Source organism: Mustela erminea, chromosome 4, assembly GCF_009829155.1.
Source record: "Mustela erminea isolate mMusErm1 chromosome 4, mMusErm1.Pri, whole genome shotgun sequence".
Lineage (NCBI taxonomy): Eukaryota > Metazoa > Chordata > Mammalia > Carnivora > Mustelidae > Mustela > Mustela erminea.
In genome coordinates this window covers 102,577,483-102,594,622 of record NC_045617.1, presented here as the reverse complement: position 1 = coordinate 102,594,622, position 17,140 = coordinate 102,577,483, and the positions used below count along the sequence as shown (strand labels likewise).

Below are 17,140 nucleotides of genomic sequence, written 5' to 3'. Positions count from 1 at the left end.
ATGGGTTAAAACTCATTCATATCAAATGAAAACATGAACCGTGTTTCTGGTCTTCCTTCCTTCCTTCCTTCCTTCCTTCCTTCCTTCCTTCCTCCCTTCTTATTCAACAGATATTGAGCACCTAATCTGTGTCATGTTGGGCAGAGTATGAGGAGACCGTTTCAAGAGGGGGAAATAGCTTGATTGGAGGACTCTAAGAGAGAGGGAGGATGTGGTCTACATGGGTTGAATTTCATATGGTTTGATCATAGAGTAGAAAGGGAATGGCTTGAGTCTATGGGGGATCAGCCAAGACTGAGCTGGAGTACTGTGGCTGCAGAGTCCAGGACATCCTAAACTGGCATTTGAGTATAGCCCAAGCCTTGGTGCAGTGAGTCTGGTTAGGACACTATTACTTATCCAGACACTGAAGCTTAGTCCCAGAAGAAGATGGAAGCTCTGTTGAGCTCAATATTATTCCAGGTGTCTCATGATTGTGTCTTAAGATGTCATTGGTCTTGACATTGGAGACTAGAGGTGATGGTCCAGACCAAGGTTAGTAGTTACTGCAACTCAGTAGTTGGTAGTGGGGAAAAAAGAGATAACAGGTAATAGAAGACCCTCTTCTCTCCTAAACACAGTCGTGGGACCACTAATATATCCCTGTTATTAAGTGCTCATGTCTTCCTAAGGATGACTGAGCATGAGTGGCAGGATGAGTCAGTACACATGACTGGGTTTTAGAAGAGTTGGAGAAACTCATGCTTTTATTTTTGAGGGTTCTAGCTCTGGTTTCTTTGGCTCCTAGATCGCAGAAGCAGAAACCGTCTGTTTTTAGGTGTTTATTGTGTCTTCTGAGCTGTTTCTTGAGTCTGTAGTTCACATTGCCTCATGGTGCTCTGTGAGGCATTGGGTCTGATGGGCACTATGAAGCTCATCCCCGAGCAGGCACATGCCTGGTTCGACCATAGTTCGGACTCTGTGCATTTGGGTTAGTCTTGATTTCTTGTGTTTGAATTTCCTCTACCTGGACCTCTTTACCATCTCCCTCCAGAGACTCCCCTATAGCTGCCAACACCTTCTGTTAGTTCTGATTATTTTGTTCTGATTATCGTATGTTGTCTCTGCTCTGCCAAGAGGGAGAAGGGAAATTATGTAGTGAAGTATCAGTGTTGTGTCTGAGGGCAGAGGTAACATGGTAAAAGAGACGTGAAGGTAGGAGAAAGTAGGAGAGCTTTGTTTTTTTGATAGCCTTTTTTTTTTTTTTTTTTTTAGGCTGAGGTTTTTGGTCTTTTTTTTTTTTATTTGTTTTTTAATTTAGGTTTTGATCTTGCTTTTGTAGAGTGAAAAGATAAGACAGAAATGGTGACTTTTTTTATTCTCAAGACTCTGGATCCTGAACTATGAAAATGATTTCATATGCTTGGCATCTGGATTCTTTTTTTTTTTAATGCCCTACATGACTCAAAATAATTTTGCTAAAATATACGGCCTGCAGCCATTTTCCTAATTCAAATGAGTTTGAGGACTTCTTACCTTAATGGTTAGATTTTTCTGAGCATTTGTTCTATTTCCAGTAGGAACAATGCTTTTAGAATCCCTCTTGGAGAACCCACTTCCTAATAATGTGACCGTGCAGTTTTTGAGCATGCCTTACTGTTACATGTTGTTAAACCTGGAACTGTTCTATGTAAACCAGCTTTTGTCAGGGCTCTGGAAAACACTTGCACTTCACATAAAATTCTTGTAGATTCCTCTGATTTCGATTTGAACTATCTTGGAAGAGGAATATATGTAAATAGAATGGTGGTCAAAGACAAATTGCCCTTTCTTGCTCTAGTCTGGTAGGGACACCATTACCTTCTGGGCTTTATGGGAAGGAAATAACATTTCCTGTGCAGTTCAAGTGAAATAAAGATTTGGCCTATACAATGTATGTATAGTTAGCAAAAAAATGTATGAAGATTGGGTTTTTTCTATTAATTGACTTCAACCAATTTAGTACCATTTTCATGTGGGGATTGAACCAATTCTATCTGCTAATACTAAAAATAAATTTAAGCAGAATCTGTGATAAACTCTTTACTGAAATTTCACATTTAAAGCAGATATACCAGAAAAAAGGTCAATGAAGTTGCTTCATTGAAAAATTAAAGAAAATAATCCAAAACAATCATTTCAATTGTAAGTAAAATAGATCCTCAGATGCAGACCAGACATGACAGTTCATAGGAACTTGAGAATCCCAATAGTGAGACTCAGTTCTAGAAGAAGGTGGAAGCTTTGCTGAGCCCAGTACCATTCTAATGACCTATCATAACTGTGTCTTAAAAGTTACTGTGAGATTGACCTTGGCGTTCATTTGGACTTGAAATATAAAGACATTTTAATTCAAACATTTTGACCGCATCTCATCACATTTTTCTTGAACTTAGAGAATACTAGATTTAGGTTGTTTTTAGGTTGATTTAGGTTGTGCCAAAATAAGTTTTTTGAAAAATGTTGTGAAATGTGTCATTTCTCTTATGTCAGTAGTAAGCAGACAAAAACCTACGTGGCCAAGTGACATTTTTATGGGTGCCTCAGTGTTGCTGGCTGGAGTTTGTAATTAAGCCTCTCGTTCCTGTGTGGGACCTTGAAGTATATGATGAAACAGAATGATCTAGCATATCCTGGTTGCCTGAGTGAAATAATTCAGATTCCACAGGTGCCAAACTCAGTCACAAAGACATAGTTCATGGGGCATTTACTGTCTATTATGTGCCGAGCAGTGACTGAGTTAGATACTGTAATGAGTAAGACACTGTAAGTGGAGTAACTGATGGGGCCATCCTCCGAGCTACAAACACAGAAGCAAGAACAGGTTGGAGGAAGAGTGATTAATTTTTCTCTGTATTGAGTTTGAAGAGGTTGTAGGATAAAGCACAGTGGAGCCAGGCAGATTCAAATCCAGATTTTACTGCTACTTGTTAGTAGTGTGAGCAGTTGAGCACTACTTCCTCTGTTACATTTCACTGTCTGATTTCCTTTTTTCATTGAGAAAATCATGTCATGAACAGGAACCTCCCTCACTTTCTTGTCTGGTCACTGCTACTTTTAGTTGAGTGATTGGGATGGAAGCCAAATCACAACAGGTTGATAGGTAAAGATAATAAAGGTAAAAAATACAAAAACAAAATCAATTAAAAAAAAACATAAAAAAATTATCGCCCTTAACCCGCAAGGATGACAAGAAGCCCCAGTTCAGACGTATCTTCTCTCTATTTCCGCAAGTCTACACACTTATATAGGTTTACATGACCAATCAACGAGCAGGGTACAGGAGGGAGCGAATCAGGCTGTGCACCTAAGCGAACAACTTCGCTAGCAACCAATGCTGTTTACTTCCTCTTTGGGCGTTCTGCTTAGTCTCACGAGGCAATCCTAACCTGGCAACTAGCCAGGTGCCGTCTTTTAATGGCGGAGGATGCCCTGGCCAGGGGCTTGCCTCCGACATCTTCCCCTTTTTTCTTTTATGGCAGGGATCGTGCCTGTCATAGGTTGTCAGTGGCGGGGAATATCCTTACCCGTCATCAGACGGCAGATATCAATGATCTGCGTCCTGTCTTAGGTTGGTATATTTCCCCCACCAATCTTACCTGTCGTTGTCTGCCTATCCAGCATACTTAGCCACACTTGGGGGGATGTTCCAGCCTTGATGGCTAACAAGGCCTGCACCATGGCTTGCTGTTGCCTAGGTGTAGAATCAAGCCCACTACGAGGATTGTCATCAGACCAATTACGCTAGCCCATTGTTTCATAAAGGTTAACACATCTTGCAATGTTTTATCTCTGGGAGGGTTGCAAGCTCAACTCTGGTGTTATTTATCCTTGTTATGCTTAGTAGCAGGTGCTGAGTATAGTTTTGGAATTCTTCGGACCAATTCCCCCCCAAGTATTGGGAGAGCTCTCGGGAGACATTCTGTACACAAATTGCCGGGAAGGGTGCTATACATCTCAGTCCCAATAGGGCCCCCAATATGTCCACTTGTTCTTGAACAGAATCCACTCTCTGGTTGACTATCAGGATTCCTGCTTGCAGATGTGCATTGATCTGAGTCTGTGTTTGAAGGGCAGCCGCTGTTCCTTCTGCAAGAGTGTTCACAGCTTCCGCAGTGGGTATAGTTGCAGCAAGCGAGACTGCTGCTGCCGTGGCAGCTGCTGTAGATATAGCCAATGCTGTCACAACGGCGGCTGTGATACCAAAATCTCTCTTCTTTCTGGATAGCACCACCGGTAACTTGTCCTCTGGAATGGAAACTGGGATAGGAACATGGGTAGGGATACGCATAATCACAGCCAGCTTGAAGGCCGTAACATTCCAGCACTGGGAAAGATAGCAATTCTTAGTGCAAATCAACGTATCATTCAGCTCGATGGCATTTGTTACGAGGAAAAGGAACAGTGGCCAGACGCATATGGGAGTGGGCTGATAAGTAATATTATTGGGACAAGACACATTAACTGTTGTCTCAAAGGTACTAGAGTCATTTTGTTTATAAGAACAGTTGAGGAATTTGCCACCATTTAACATGGACACTGCTGAGATATCAGTACATGCTCCTAGCAAGTTACAGACCTGCCATGCATCAAAGGGAGAGGAGGGAATATGAGAGAAGAGTTAGTCACTGGTAAAGGATATAGCCATGCTTTAACCACTGCTCACAGCTCTCTGGCTTGAGTCTGCCGCAGGAGGTGTACCATCCCCAGAGTTATCATCAGCATCTTCAGCATCATGACTGGTGTTTGGAGGCAAGGCTGCATGCACCAGCCGCTCTGGGATCCAAATTGGAGCCTCCTTTTCCTGTGGAAAAACACACACAGACCCCCTACTCCATACTAACACTGGATCTGGTCCATTCCACTTTCCTGTGAGGATGTCCTTCCAAAGTACTAAAGGCTTAGGGGAAGCAGCAGCATCACTTCCATGTCTGTCTGCAGCTGATTTACCCATTTTGTCCAACGTTAAAAAATTCAAAATAAAGAGAATGGTGTTGAGCTTATCTTTAGGGGACCTGAAGGTGTCCCCTATTCCCCCTTTTTGTTTATAAAGCGCATTTTTTTATTGTAAGATGCGCATGCTCCACAACACCCTGTCCTTGTGGGTTATAGGGTATTCCATGTATCAAGTGAATGTCAAGTTGTTGTAGGAAGGCTTTAAAGGATTGTGAGGTGTAGGCTGGACCATTATCTGTCTTTAATTGGCGTGGCTTTCCCCATGCTGCGAAAGCCTGTAGGCAATGGGCGATAACATCTCTGGATTTTTCCCCCGTATGCACTGAGGCGAAAATTATTCCAGAGCAGGTATCTACAGAGCCATGAACATATCTTAACTTTCCAAATTCTGAAACATGTGTGACATCCATATGCCATATGTGATTAGGTAACAAACCCTTAGGATTAACCCCCAAGGACGGTGCAGGTAGTAAGGTCGCGCAATTTCTGCAGGAGACTACTATGTCCCGTGCCTGTGCTTTTGTTATGTTAAATTTGAGGCGAAGAGTTAAAGCATTCACATGGAACAGCTTGTGATAATGTCTCGCCTGTTGCACAGGGTCCTCAATGGCAAAGACAAATTCTCCTCTGGTTAAGGAGTCTGCTAACTGATTACCTTTTGTCAGGGGTCCTGGTAAGGTTGTATGAGCTCGTATGTAGCCAATATAAAATGGAGCCTTCCTGTCCCAAACTAATGTTTGGATTTCTTGTAATGCCTTAGAGATAGTAGATCTGGCATTAATAGAACCCACATTTTCAATGATAGAGACAGCTTGCACCACATATCTACTATCTGATAAAAGGTTGAAGGGTTCTTGATGAAACATTTGAAATGCTTTTATCACTGTGAGCAGCTTGGTTTCTTGGGGAGAGGAGCTTTGAAATAGGAAGGTCCAACTCTCTTCTTTGGTAACTATAGCTCCTACAGGTGTCCTGGCTTCTTGCAGTAATAGCAAACTCCAGGAGTACCCCTATGTTTATATTGTTGAGCTCCCTGTAATCCTTGTAAACCTTGAGTGATAGCTGCAGCGATAACCTGCCCTTGAATAACACTGTCGTTGATATCCCTGCAAACTTTAATATATGTACTCAAGTCTTTGCTTTTCCAAGGACTGATGGCTTCTTTACACCATTTATTAGCTTGCTCATAAGCCAGCTGTTTTATCAATGGCATGGCTGCCTCTACCTCCCCAAATATTCGACCAGCTGTTTGCATCAGCCTCGCTACAAAATCAGCATATGCTTCATTTGGTCCTTGTATTACCTTAGACAGCTGACCCTGTAAATCCCCACTGCCTTGAATTGTTATTGGTGCACCTGGACAACTTAAAAGGTTGATATGGCCCTGAGGCATTAATAGGTTTCACAGGGGCCAAACCCTGGATCACAGGTGGTCCCACTGACGTATGTTTAGCACGCCTTCATCTAGGAACCATGGAGCCACCTTTTCACTGTATTCAAAAAGGCCCAAGCAGTTTTTGCTTTTAGTGAAGTTCCATTGGCTTTCAGCAGGTCTTTTAAAGACCCTTCCAACCGCACTTTAGATACTTCAGATCCCATTATGAACACACAGACAACAGACGCAGACGTTAAAGACACTAACACATTAACTTTTTACACGCATATACTTCAGTTGACCTTTACTCCCCGCTTTACCGCAGAATTCCCACTTTTGAACGTGGCCTTTACTCCCCGCTTTACCGCGGAATTTTCACGTTTGAACGTGGCTAATGTCCCCGCTTTCCTGCGGATTACCTTGCAAGATTCCTTTATTTAGTTCCCGGGTTTTGGCGCCATTTATCGCCCTCGACCCGCAAGGACAACAAGAAGCCCCAGTTCAGACGTATCTTCTCTCTATTTCCGCAAGTCTACACACTTATATAGGTTTACATGACCAATCAGCGAGCAGGGTACAGGAGGGAGCGAATCAGGCTGTGCACCTAAACAAACAACTTTGCTAGCAACCAATGCTGTTTACTTCCTCTTTGGGCGGTCTGCTTAGTCTCACGAGGCAATCCTAACCTGGCAACTAGCCAGGCGCCATCTTTTAATGGCGGAGGCCGCCCTGGCCAGGGGCCTTCCTCCGACAAAAAATAACAGTTTTTGGGGCGCCTGGGTGGCTCAGTGGGTTAAAGCCTCTGCCTTCAGCTCGGGTCATGATCCCAGGGTCCTGGGATCGAGCCCCGCGTCGGGCTCTCTGCTTGGTGGGGAGCCTGCTTCCTCCTCTCTCTCTCTGCCTGCCTCTCTGCCTACTTGTGATCTCTGCCTGTCAAATAAATAAATAAAATCTTTAAAAAAAAAATAACAGTTTTTTTTCAGTTGCTTTACTGGGCAGAGAGAGATACAGTGATAAGTAAAGAGGGAATTGAGTTTATGAAGCTTTGTTTATTTTTATTTATTTTAGGTGGAAGAGATTTGGGTATTTTAAGTACTAAGAGCAAAGACCCAGACGAGGAAGGAATGGTTGATAGAGTGAGACTCCCAGGAGGCAGGAGGTGGAAGGATTCTGAGCATAGGAGAAAAGCAGGTCATATGGAAGCCAAGTTTGTGTGTAGCAGGGCAGGGAAGGGAGAGAGTTCTTACTCATGTTGCTATTTTCTTGGTGGATCATGTCGTACAGGCCAGATAGAGAAGGAAGTGAAGATCGAAAAGGGCTCACGGAGTGGGACACGACTGGACAGGTCAAGGCATGTGAGATGTTGATGAAGCCAGATAAATGGTTTACTTGGGGGTAGAGAATGAAAGTTAGAAGAAGAACAGGAACTCATTCTCAAAACTTAAAGGTCTGAGGTGGGCTAGTTCTGGCGTAAGGCACTGAGATCAAGAATGTAGCAGCAGGTGTGGAGAGAAGGTGGTCTATGAGGGAGACGGGTACAGGCTGAGCTGCGTGTCAGATCTTTCTGGGGGTAGGGGGTGGGTAACCATGCAGGGAACATTTTAAAGGAGAAGAAAGTGGTAGTACAAGAGTGGCCTGTAGTATAAAAATGGATTGTTGGGATACGTGGGTCGTGGTTGGAAGACTGTTGATTGTGCATCACTAGGAGAGTTAGAATACACGTCACCTGTCTACAGGGGCCAGGGGGGTGGGTGGGACTTGACCTGGGGCAAAAGGGGCAGACCTGGTTTAGTAAAATGGTAGAAGCAGTGTAAGGTCCTGAAGAGGTCAGAGACTTTGTTTACCACAGAATAGACATTTCTGAAAATCTTGACAATGGTGTCAAGCCGGGTCAGGAGAGACGAGGCAGGGTTGAAATACAGGCATGGATGGCTCAGCGACAGGAAGAGCCTGCAGTTGGGTGGAAGCCAGCAATGACCTGGAGGTGAGGCATGAGGGCTTCGAGTTACCCGAAGGAGCGCAGAGAGAAAGGATTTTGTTTGTTTTGGGGGCTAGCTGACAGATTGTTGGGAAGAAACATTAAGTGGCAAGCACGGCTAATAAAATTATGGTGGGAGAAGCTAACATTTATAGTGTTTTCTACATGCCGGGCACTGTGCGAAATGTTTGATGTGGATTTATTTTATGGAATCTGTAGAACCACTCAAGGAGGTAGAAATGAGGAAAAAGGATTTTAGAGTGATGATGCAAATGGCTCTTGGTCATAATTCTGTTAACTGTTGGGGTTGGAATCTGAGCCCAGGCAGCGTGAATGCACACCTTTTCTGATCTCTGTATTGCTGCCAGGATTTGAAGGAAGGAAACTCAGTTACCTCCTGGAATTAGACCTGACCTGTCACTGACGGAGGATTCGGGCTGATTTGCTGAATGCACAGATTTTAAATCAGGGGTGATCTGTGATGACTACAGACTTAATTTTTAGAGTTTAACTTATTTTTCATTTTGGTTTTGGTTGCACAGTATCATGAAAAGTTTGATATACTCAGAGGTAGTGGTTAGTGGTAACAGAACCTTTAAAAAAACACCATGAGTTTCCCTGTAGGAATAATACTCAAGTAATTGGAAATAGCAGGAAAAGCTGAAAACAAGTCAGTGGGTTAGCAGTCTTTGATATGTTAAAGTTTGGTTTGTAACATTTGAAAATCACAGGTTTTTAAGTAGTGTATACACGTGTAACAGTCTGAAATAGTGTGTGTGGGAATAATAATCTGAAATTCATCCATTGGAACCTTATTTAATAAGACTCTATTACTTTCTCCTGGTTGATATTTAGACTGTTTTCATCCTCTAAACTCCCCCTTGCTTTAATATCCTTCCTTGGGTAAAATGCTGTGCTGTGCTTGAGCCTGTTAAACTTACTTTGTCCTTGAAATTTACTGACTTCCCTTGTGAATAGGTAATTCAATGACTAGACTGGCGTGGTTCTTGACCCGTGGGAAATAGTCCCCGCTCTCTTTAGCTACCTCCTTTTTTCTTTATATAGTTGTAATTAGCACCCATGTAGCTCCTGTGGTGTAAGGGTTTCCAGAAGCAGTTGATCTTACAATTCGTAAAGGCTAAGAGGAAACTGTTGTCAGATTTTACCTGAAGGTTCAACTTTCTCATTCACCGTTTCCTAGATTCGTTTTTCTGAACCCTTGTTTTTATAGATTTTTATTTGTTTGAGGCAGCAAATTTAAAAAGTTTGTTTTTTACTTCCCTTTATAGTAGGAGAATTGGGAAAATAATAAAACCAAAGTTTTGCTTCCCCCTTTGTCAAAACGAATAATAAAAACCACAATAATAAAATCGCTAACGTTATGCTGGGTTTGCTCAAATTCTCACAACACAGTGTAATAACAATTACCATCATTATTTTACGAGTGAGAGAATGGTCTTAAAGCAGTTGAGGAGCTGGAACATCAATAGTGGAGATGGGGTTTAAACTCCCGGGATGTGCTAGAGAGGCTCTCTAGCATAATTTTATTTTATTTATTGATTTTTAAAGATCTTATTTATTAATCTATTTAGAAGATGAGAGAGAGTGTACAAGTTGGGGGGAGGGGCGGAGGAAGAGGGAGAGAGAGCATCCCAAGCAGACTCTGTGCTGAATCCAGAGCTGAGGTGGGGCTTGATCTCAGGATGCTGAGATCATGACCTGAACATTAATCACGAGCTGGAAGCTTAACCGACGGAGCTTAACTTCTCTAGCCTAATTTTAGAGTATCTGTTAGAAGTTAGGTGAAAGAATATTGTGACTTTTCTGGTTTCTTTTTCCACATTAAAAAAGAAAAAGGAATTCTTCCTGTATGTATATCCTATATAATGTGTTCATGTATATGCATAGTTCTTATCATGCTGTGGAGATTAGCACAGATTCTCAGGAAAGATGATTACCTTGTGACATTGTGGGGATGCCTGGGTGGCTCAGTCGGTGAAGCATCTGTGTATTCAGCTCAGGTCATGATCTCCAGGTCCTGGGATTGAGCCCCATGTCAGGCTTCCTGCTCAGTGGGGGAGTCTGCTTCTCCCTCTGCCTCTGTCCCTCCCCCCCAACTCATGCATGCTCTCTCTCTCTCTCTCTCAAATAAATAAATAAAAATCTTAAAAAAAAATAAGTTGAGATGCTGCGCTCTACTTTCCAATGATCTGTCAAGGAGCATGTCTCAGATTGTGGCTGGGAGAGAGCACCACTGGGCATAGCCGTCTGTGCTGAATAGCAGAGAAAGGGTGTGTGTGGCCCCCACAAACAGCTCTTAGGAGCTGCCAGGCCTGGTGTGGGCTTTGACTGCCGCAGCCTGCCCAGGGTCCCGGGTTGGCCATGCCTCTGGCTCTCGTGGCAGCTGGGAAGGATAAAGGGCTTCCTGTTTGAGCCAAGCACTGCTGTGCATTAAAAGGCTTTCTTCAGTCTGGGTTTTTAAAACTTTCTACTTTCAGTTGCTTAACTCTGCCTGTTTTGACCTCTGACTTCGGGGTTTATATTTACAGTCTCTGAGGAGGACTTTAGACTGAAAAAAGTTTTAAACATGATCTGCTTCTCCTCCTACCTCCTCATTTTATAGATGAGGAAGTTGACTCATGGACATGAAATGAATTATTCAAAGCTATGAGACTAGTGGCCAGGACTAGAAGCCAATCTCATGACTTTACTGATGTTTTTCCTGTTACAAAATGATTTGTGACTCCCTACGTATTGCTTCCAATTCCTTATTTACTCATCCTGATCCTGGCTTCCTGCCTGTCTCCTTGATCCCTTGGCTTTTGCCTCCTGCACTGATGGAGGGAACAGTTGTTTGCTGGTGTTAATCCCAGCTTTGGAATCACCGTGTGACCCCTGGTAGAGTCACTCTGTGCCTTAATGTCATTATCAGCAGATTAAGTAGGACCCTTATTAGAGAGGTTCTTGAGAAAATGTAAATCATGTGAACTGAAGACCTGTTTTATTTAGTGGAAGAGACATTTAGAAAATTTAATGAAAACAAAGTATAGGGAAAAGTCAGTTAATACAGATTTCTTGTTGAGTAAGCTGAGGACTTGTGAGAAAGTTAAAGAGAGTTTAGATCAAATTGTCATGTTATGTAGTAAATTGGGGACATTTTTGGTCTTTACACAGAATACCTGTTGGATCAAATCCTCTGGGGGTGGTAATCTAGAGTAATCCGTAGTTTTTATTTTTGATCTTGAACTTAGAAAAACACTTGGTTGAGTTATTTTAACAAATCTGGTTAATAAAGAGGAATCTCACTGAAAATTAGGATTTTCAATGCTATGACATTTTGGCATATTAAAAAAAACTAGGTGTGTGGGTTAAATCCTAATTTTCTATCTGTGAACCTCTTTGAAACTCAGTTTCCCTATATGTAAAATGGGAAAAATATACTTAGCTTTCCTGCGAGAATTATGAGGATCAAGTAAAATAACACTTGGCAAAGTTCTTGGCGCATAGTAGTTCTCTGTCTGAGCTAGCTTTCCTCCTAATGTTTTAATACTTTCTATTATGTTTAGATATCTGATATCCATGTTACTGGAGAGTCAGAGGACATGTCTGCTAAGGAGAGATTGCTCTTGTGGACACAGCAGGCAACAGAGGGTTATGCTGGAATACGGTGTGAGAATTTCACTACCTGCTGGAGAGATGGAAAACTATTTAATGCCATCATTCATAAATACAGGTATGAAATTGAGGGGGGGCTTTTTCCTTAGACAAATATGAGAAGTGTTTCTTTTGATTCCAAATTTCAAAATAACCTTTTATTATTTCAGAAGCAATACATGTGCATGGCAGAAAGTTAGAAAATACAGACCAGGCCTAAGTAGAAACATCCCATTTCCACTGCTACGAGATCATCACTCTAAGCTTGTGGGCACACACAGACTCTCATAGCTATAACACTCCTTTGGATTTTGCTGGTAACTTGGAAGACAATAAGGTCTGATAATACAGAATCTTCAGGTGGATGAGCACATTTGTGCATGCAGAGGACTGATGAATGGTGGGGTGAGGGTGTGGTTCTCATTTAGAGCTCACACATATCCAAATTATAGTCTCCTAGGCTCATTACTCTAGTGAGTAGCAGGGTTCAGAAGTGGCCAACTTTGGGGTGGTTAAAAGTTTTCTGGTAAGAATTGTTATTATATTTTTAAGCTTATTTGTTTTTTTTGTTTTTTTTTTAAAGATTTTATTTATTTATTTTACAGACAGAGATCATAAGTAGGCAGAGAGGCAGGCAGAGAGAGAGGAAGGGAAGCAGGCTCCTTGCTGAGCAGAGAGCCCGATGTGGGGCTCGATCCCAGAACCCTGGGATCATGACCTGAGCCGAAAGCAGAGGCTTTAACCCACTGAGCCACCCAGGCGCCCTAAGCTTATTTGTTTTATTTATTCATCTCTACACCCAACATGGGGCTCAAACTCACAACCCCAAGATCAGAAGTCGGTGCTCTTCTGACTGAGCCAGCCAGGCACCCCATCTGCTGAGAATTATTAACAACTAAATCCCAGTTAATACTGACATAGCACTTACTAAGTGTCAGACGCTATCCTACGCAGTTTTTACATGCATTAACTTATTTAGTCCTCACAACATTCCTATAGGAATATTATCAGTTGACAGACAAAAACTGAGGCACGGGGTAAAACTTGCTTTTAGCTACATAGCCAGCAAGAGTCAGCTTTGAGATTCAGACCTGGGGCCTCTGGTTTTTGACTCCTTGCTTTTATTGTCTTATAAGGAGCTAGATCCCCAGAAAATATTTACTGGAAACAGTGTATTTCTTGATCTTTTCTTAGTTACTTTTCTTAGTTTTGCAAAGATTACATCATGTTGTCAAAGAACTGTCTTCCTAGATGGAGTAAGCTGAAGCTATAACTCATTAAACTAACAAACTTATTTGATAAAAACAATAATTATATAGAGTAGTTACTATTCTGTTACCTGTCTATATGTGAGGCATTCTGTTCATTGCTTTCCATATCTTACTTCATTCAGGTCTCCCAGCAGTCCAACAAAACAGGGACTGTTGTTATCCCACTTTCACAGAGGAGGAACCTTGGGTTTGCCGAGGTTATGCTGCTAATACACTGTAGAGCTGAGGTTTTAGTCCAGGTCTGCATGATTTAAAATCCCGTTCTCCTTGTCTCTCTCCCTTTTCTTTCTGTGTTTCCATTCATTCCCCTTTTCTCTCCCCTTCTTCTCTTTTTCTCATTTTTATTTTGGAAATTTCAACATTGGTAACACTGTAACAGATATCCCAAGCATCCACATGGCAATCCCCCTTTAAAACACCCACTAGTCTGCTTCCTTTATGAAACAACATTTCAGTAGAGGTAGGTACAGTCTGCCTGATTAAAAGGGAAAGACAGAATCAACTTGCCTACACATGCTGAAAATAAAGTATCCGATCTCCTTGAGTAACACAATGCCAAGAGGGTTTAGTAGTTATAGACATTTCAGTGATCACAATGTACTTCTCAAGTGACTTAAAACAGGAGGCCATGGGAAGGCCTGTGTAGTTGGGCACATTGTATACCCAGGATGATAAGATCTTCTTGGCCTTTGAATAAAAATATCTGGATTGTTATACCTGAAGGATTTATGTCATGATGGATCTTTGAGGGTGTGCTCTTCTCTCTTTGAAATGTTTTAAGTAGAAACAAAGCATTTAGAAGCCAGCTATTCTTCTAAAATAATTGACTTTTAAAAACGGTTTCGGGGCACCTGGGTGGCTTAGTGGGTTAAAGCCTCTGCCTTCGGCTCCAGTCATGATCCCAGGGTCCTAGGATCGAACTCCGCATCAGGCTCTCTGCTTAGCAGGGAGCCTGCTTCCTCTTTCTCTCTGCCTACTTGTGATCTCTGTCAGATAAATAAATAAAATCTTTAAAAATAAAAAAAAAATTAAAAAAATTTTAAAAAGACTATTGAAATCAAGTTAATGTTGTGTTACTAGAATTTAAACAAACAAACAAACAAACAAAACAATGGTCTCAAGACATTGTCTCTTCAATACTTGTGAAGGAGTAGAAGTACAAATTAGTATACGCATGCTATGTGTTTTTCTCTTAAGTACTTAAATAAGTCACTATCTGTCAGAGATGGTAAAATTTCCTAGGAAAGTTTAATGATTTAGAGCTCATATTGCTTTAGGAGAGAATTTGGATCTCGTCAATGTTATTTGTTTTGAACTTGTAATTTGGTGGATTTAAGTGATACTAAATCAGTTAAATTCGTTTTAGAAGAGAGTGGCCTTTTTCACTGGAAGAAATCTTTCATGTGTGGAACCATATTTTGAGCTAAGGTCCTCAGACTTTTCTTTTTACTTAGAAAAAAATCGAGTTTTTTCTTCTCGCATGTGTAAGAATTAAATGGATAGGGTTGAACTACACATAATTTTCACTGTTGAATGCCTTAACATACTAAAGGGAATTGAGAAAGTTATAAACAATTGTAAAATCCCTATAAGCAAATTTTTGGATATTGGACAATAGTAATCACAAATACAGTAGTGTCTAATTTATAGTTGTTTTTAGTTAATAATTATTTCCACAAATTTTGTGATGTATTTGGATTTGCTGTAGGAACATTTCCACTTAATTGAGTTTTGGATATAGTTTTTGGATAAAAAGACTTTCTTATATGAGTTCAATTTGACTTATATAATAAAAATTATCTGAGGTGGAATATGTGTTTGGTTTCTACTGAAATACCAGGTCTGATGTATGGAATACTTGGTCAATAAGGAGCTTAAGAGGATGTGAAGGCTTAGCAGGAAAGAACCTTCAGATTGTTGTTGTGGCGGCTGGAAGGAGGGATGTGGGGCTCCTGAGGGAGCAAGTTTGCATGTCCTGGAGAGAATATGAAAGATTTCTCTGGAGATTAGAAGGAAAATGGATACTGTTTATCATTGAAAAATAAACCAATACCGTTTTTAATAAGTGTTCTCGTCAGATTTTTATGTATATTATCTTCTGAAGATTTAGAAATATTGATCTAAAGTGGAAACAGAGAACATCCTTCAGATTTTGTGTTACTATAAATACTGTCAAAAGTATATGTCCAGCATATATTTTTATTAGTGCTCCCATATAAGAATGTGACTTTTGAAGTGGAGAGAATGTTCGTTTATAACAGTAAGCAGTACTTTACTAATGTGAAGTAAAAAAGAAGGAAATTAATGAGAACCAACATTTAATTGCATAACTTGGAATTAGCCATCAATGAAAGTAGCGTTGCAACAGCTCATAAAGTACTGAGATAATAAGAGAACATGAAAACACTTAGCATAAGTAAGAGCAAAACCACAAGTGAACTGTTCTATAGTTTTGGTGTGTCATATTATCCTAAGGAATTGAAGAGCATGGATTATGCAATGGCTAATAAGAATGATAAACTAGTATGATTTAGTGGAAGAGATTACGAAGGGTAGTTCTATAGTTTTTTGTTGTTGTTGTTGTTTTGTTTTTTTGAGAGAGAACGAGGGAGCGTTTGCAAGTGAGGGGATGGGCATAGGGAGAGGAGAGAAATCATAAGCAGACTCCATGCTCAGCTCAGAGCCCAATGCAGGACTCAGTCACATGACCCTGAGATCATGACCTGAGCTTAAACTGTGTTGGACACTTAACTGACTGAGCCATCCAGACACTCCTATTCGATCTATTTAAATAGATCAATGATTCAGAAGATAACTGTGCTTATTGTGAGGATGGTGTAATATATAGAATTGTAGAATCACTATGTTGTATGTCTGAAACTAATATAACATTGTATGTCAACTATACTTTAATTAAAAATAAATATATAGGTTAATGATGCAAAAACTGTGGTTTTCTATTAATTCTGTCTTAGGAAGCTGTTCCTAATTCCTTCTAGGAACGTCTGTCTGTTATGTTCCATTTTTAATGCAAAGAATTCAAATAATTAAACTGCCATATAGCTGTACTAGTTTGTACTTGTTTGTATAGTTTACATTTCTTTAAAGCATATTAAAATCTTTCCACTGGAAACCACAACTGGTAAGAGATCTTGGGTAAATAAGCCTCACTCTTGACCCTAACCTTAATTTTCATTGAAAAGAATAATAAGGAAGACTGGATTTGATGGACTTGAATCAAAAGGATGTCACAAAAGCATTCGATGACTAAGTAGCTTAAAAACAAGAGAAGTAGAATTAACTGAGAATCCACAGGCACGGGATTCTAAGCTCTCATGGATTAATCACTCTGGTAGAGTCTGGATATAGAGGACTTAAATTCCCATCAGTAGCACACATTCTTCACAGCAGGTGTTCCAAACAGAGGGTTCAACTGATTTTTCTGTGTTCTGATTTAAGAGAGTGCTCAAGTATCATACTACAATTGATTTTTTTCCTTTTTTTTTTTGAAAGAAACAAAGCTCTGACTTCTAGCTTGAAATTCAGCCCCCAGCATGTCTTAATTTATCAGTCACTGCACGCAGATAGCTGCCCTAGAACACTGATGAAAGCCAAATTCCAAAACAGCATCGCTCACTGTGAAAACACGTCTGCCTGAGCAGGCATGAACACGAACGTGGGCCCACAGGCCAGAAAGAACAGTGCAAAATGTGTGGTAGAGCCAGGCGAGCCTGAGGTGTGGTAGAGAAAGATGCTAAGTATGTCAGGACTGAAATGCGTGTGTGTGGGGGTGGGGGGATGTGTTTTGCAGAGAGACTGTTTCTTCTTGCTAGCATCTGTTAGTCCTGGTCTTGTTTTTAAATTATGCTGCTGTTCATTCATGTAAAT

At 40.9% G+C, this 17,140-nt stretch overlaps 1 protein-coding gene across 17 annotated transcripts in view; it reads left to right on the top strand.

The window, feature by feature from the left end:
- The window catches only part of DST (dystonin), a 475,119-nt gene that overhangs the window by 268,891 nt on the left and 189,088 nt on the right, over window positions 1-17,140 (top strand). For all 17 annotated transcript variants that reach the window (XM_032340325.1, XM_032340326.1, XM_032340306.1 and 14 more), the window contains one exon: window positions 11,894-12,060. In XM_032340325.1, the coding sequence (XP_032196216.1) occupies window positions 11,894-12,060 (167 nt within the window). The remainder of the gene's footprint in view (window positions 1-11,893; window positions 12,061-17,140) is intronic.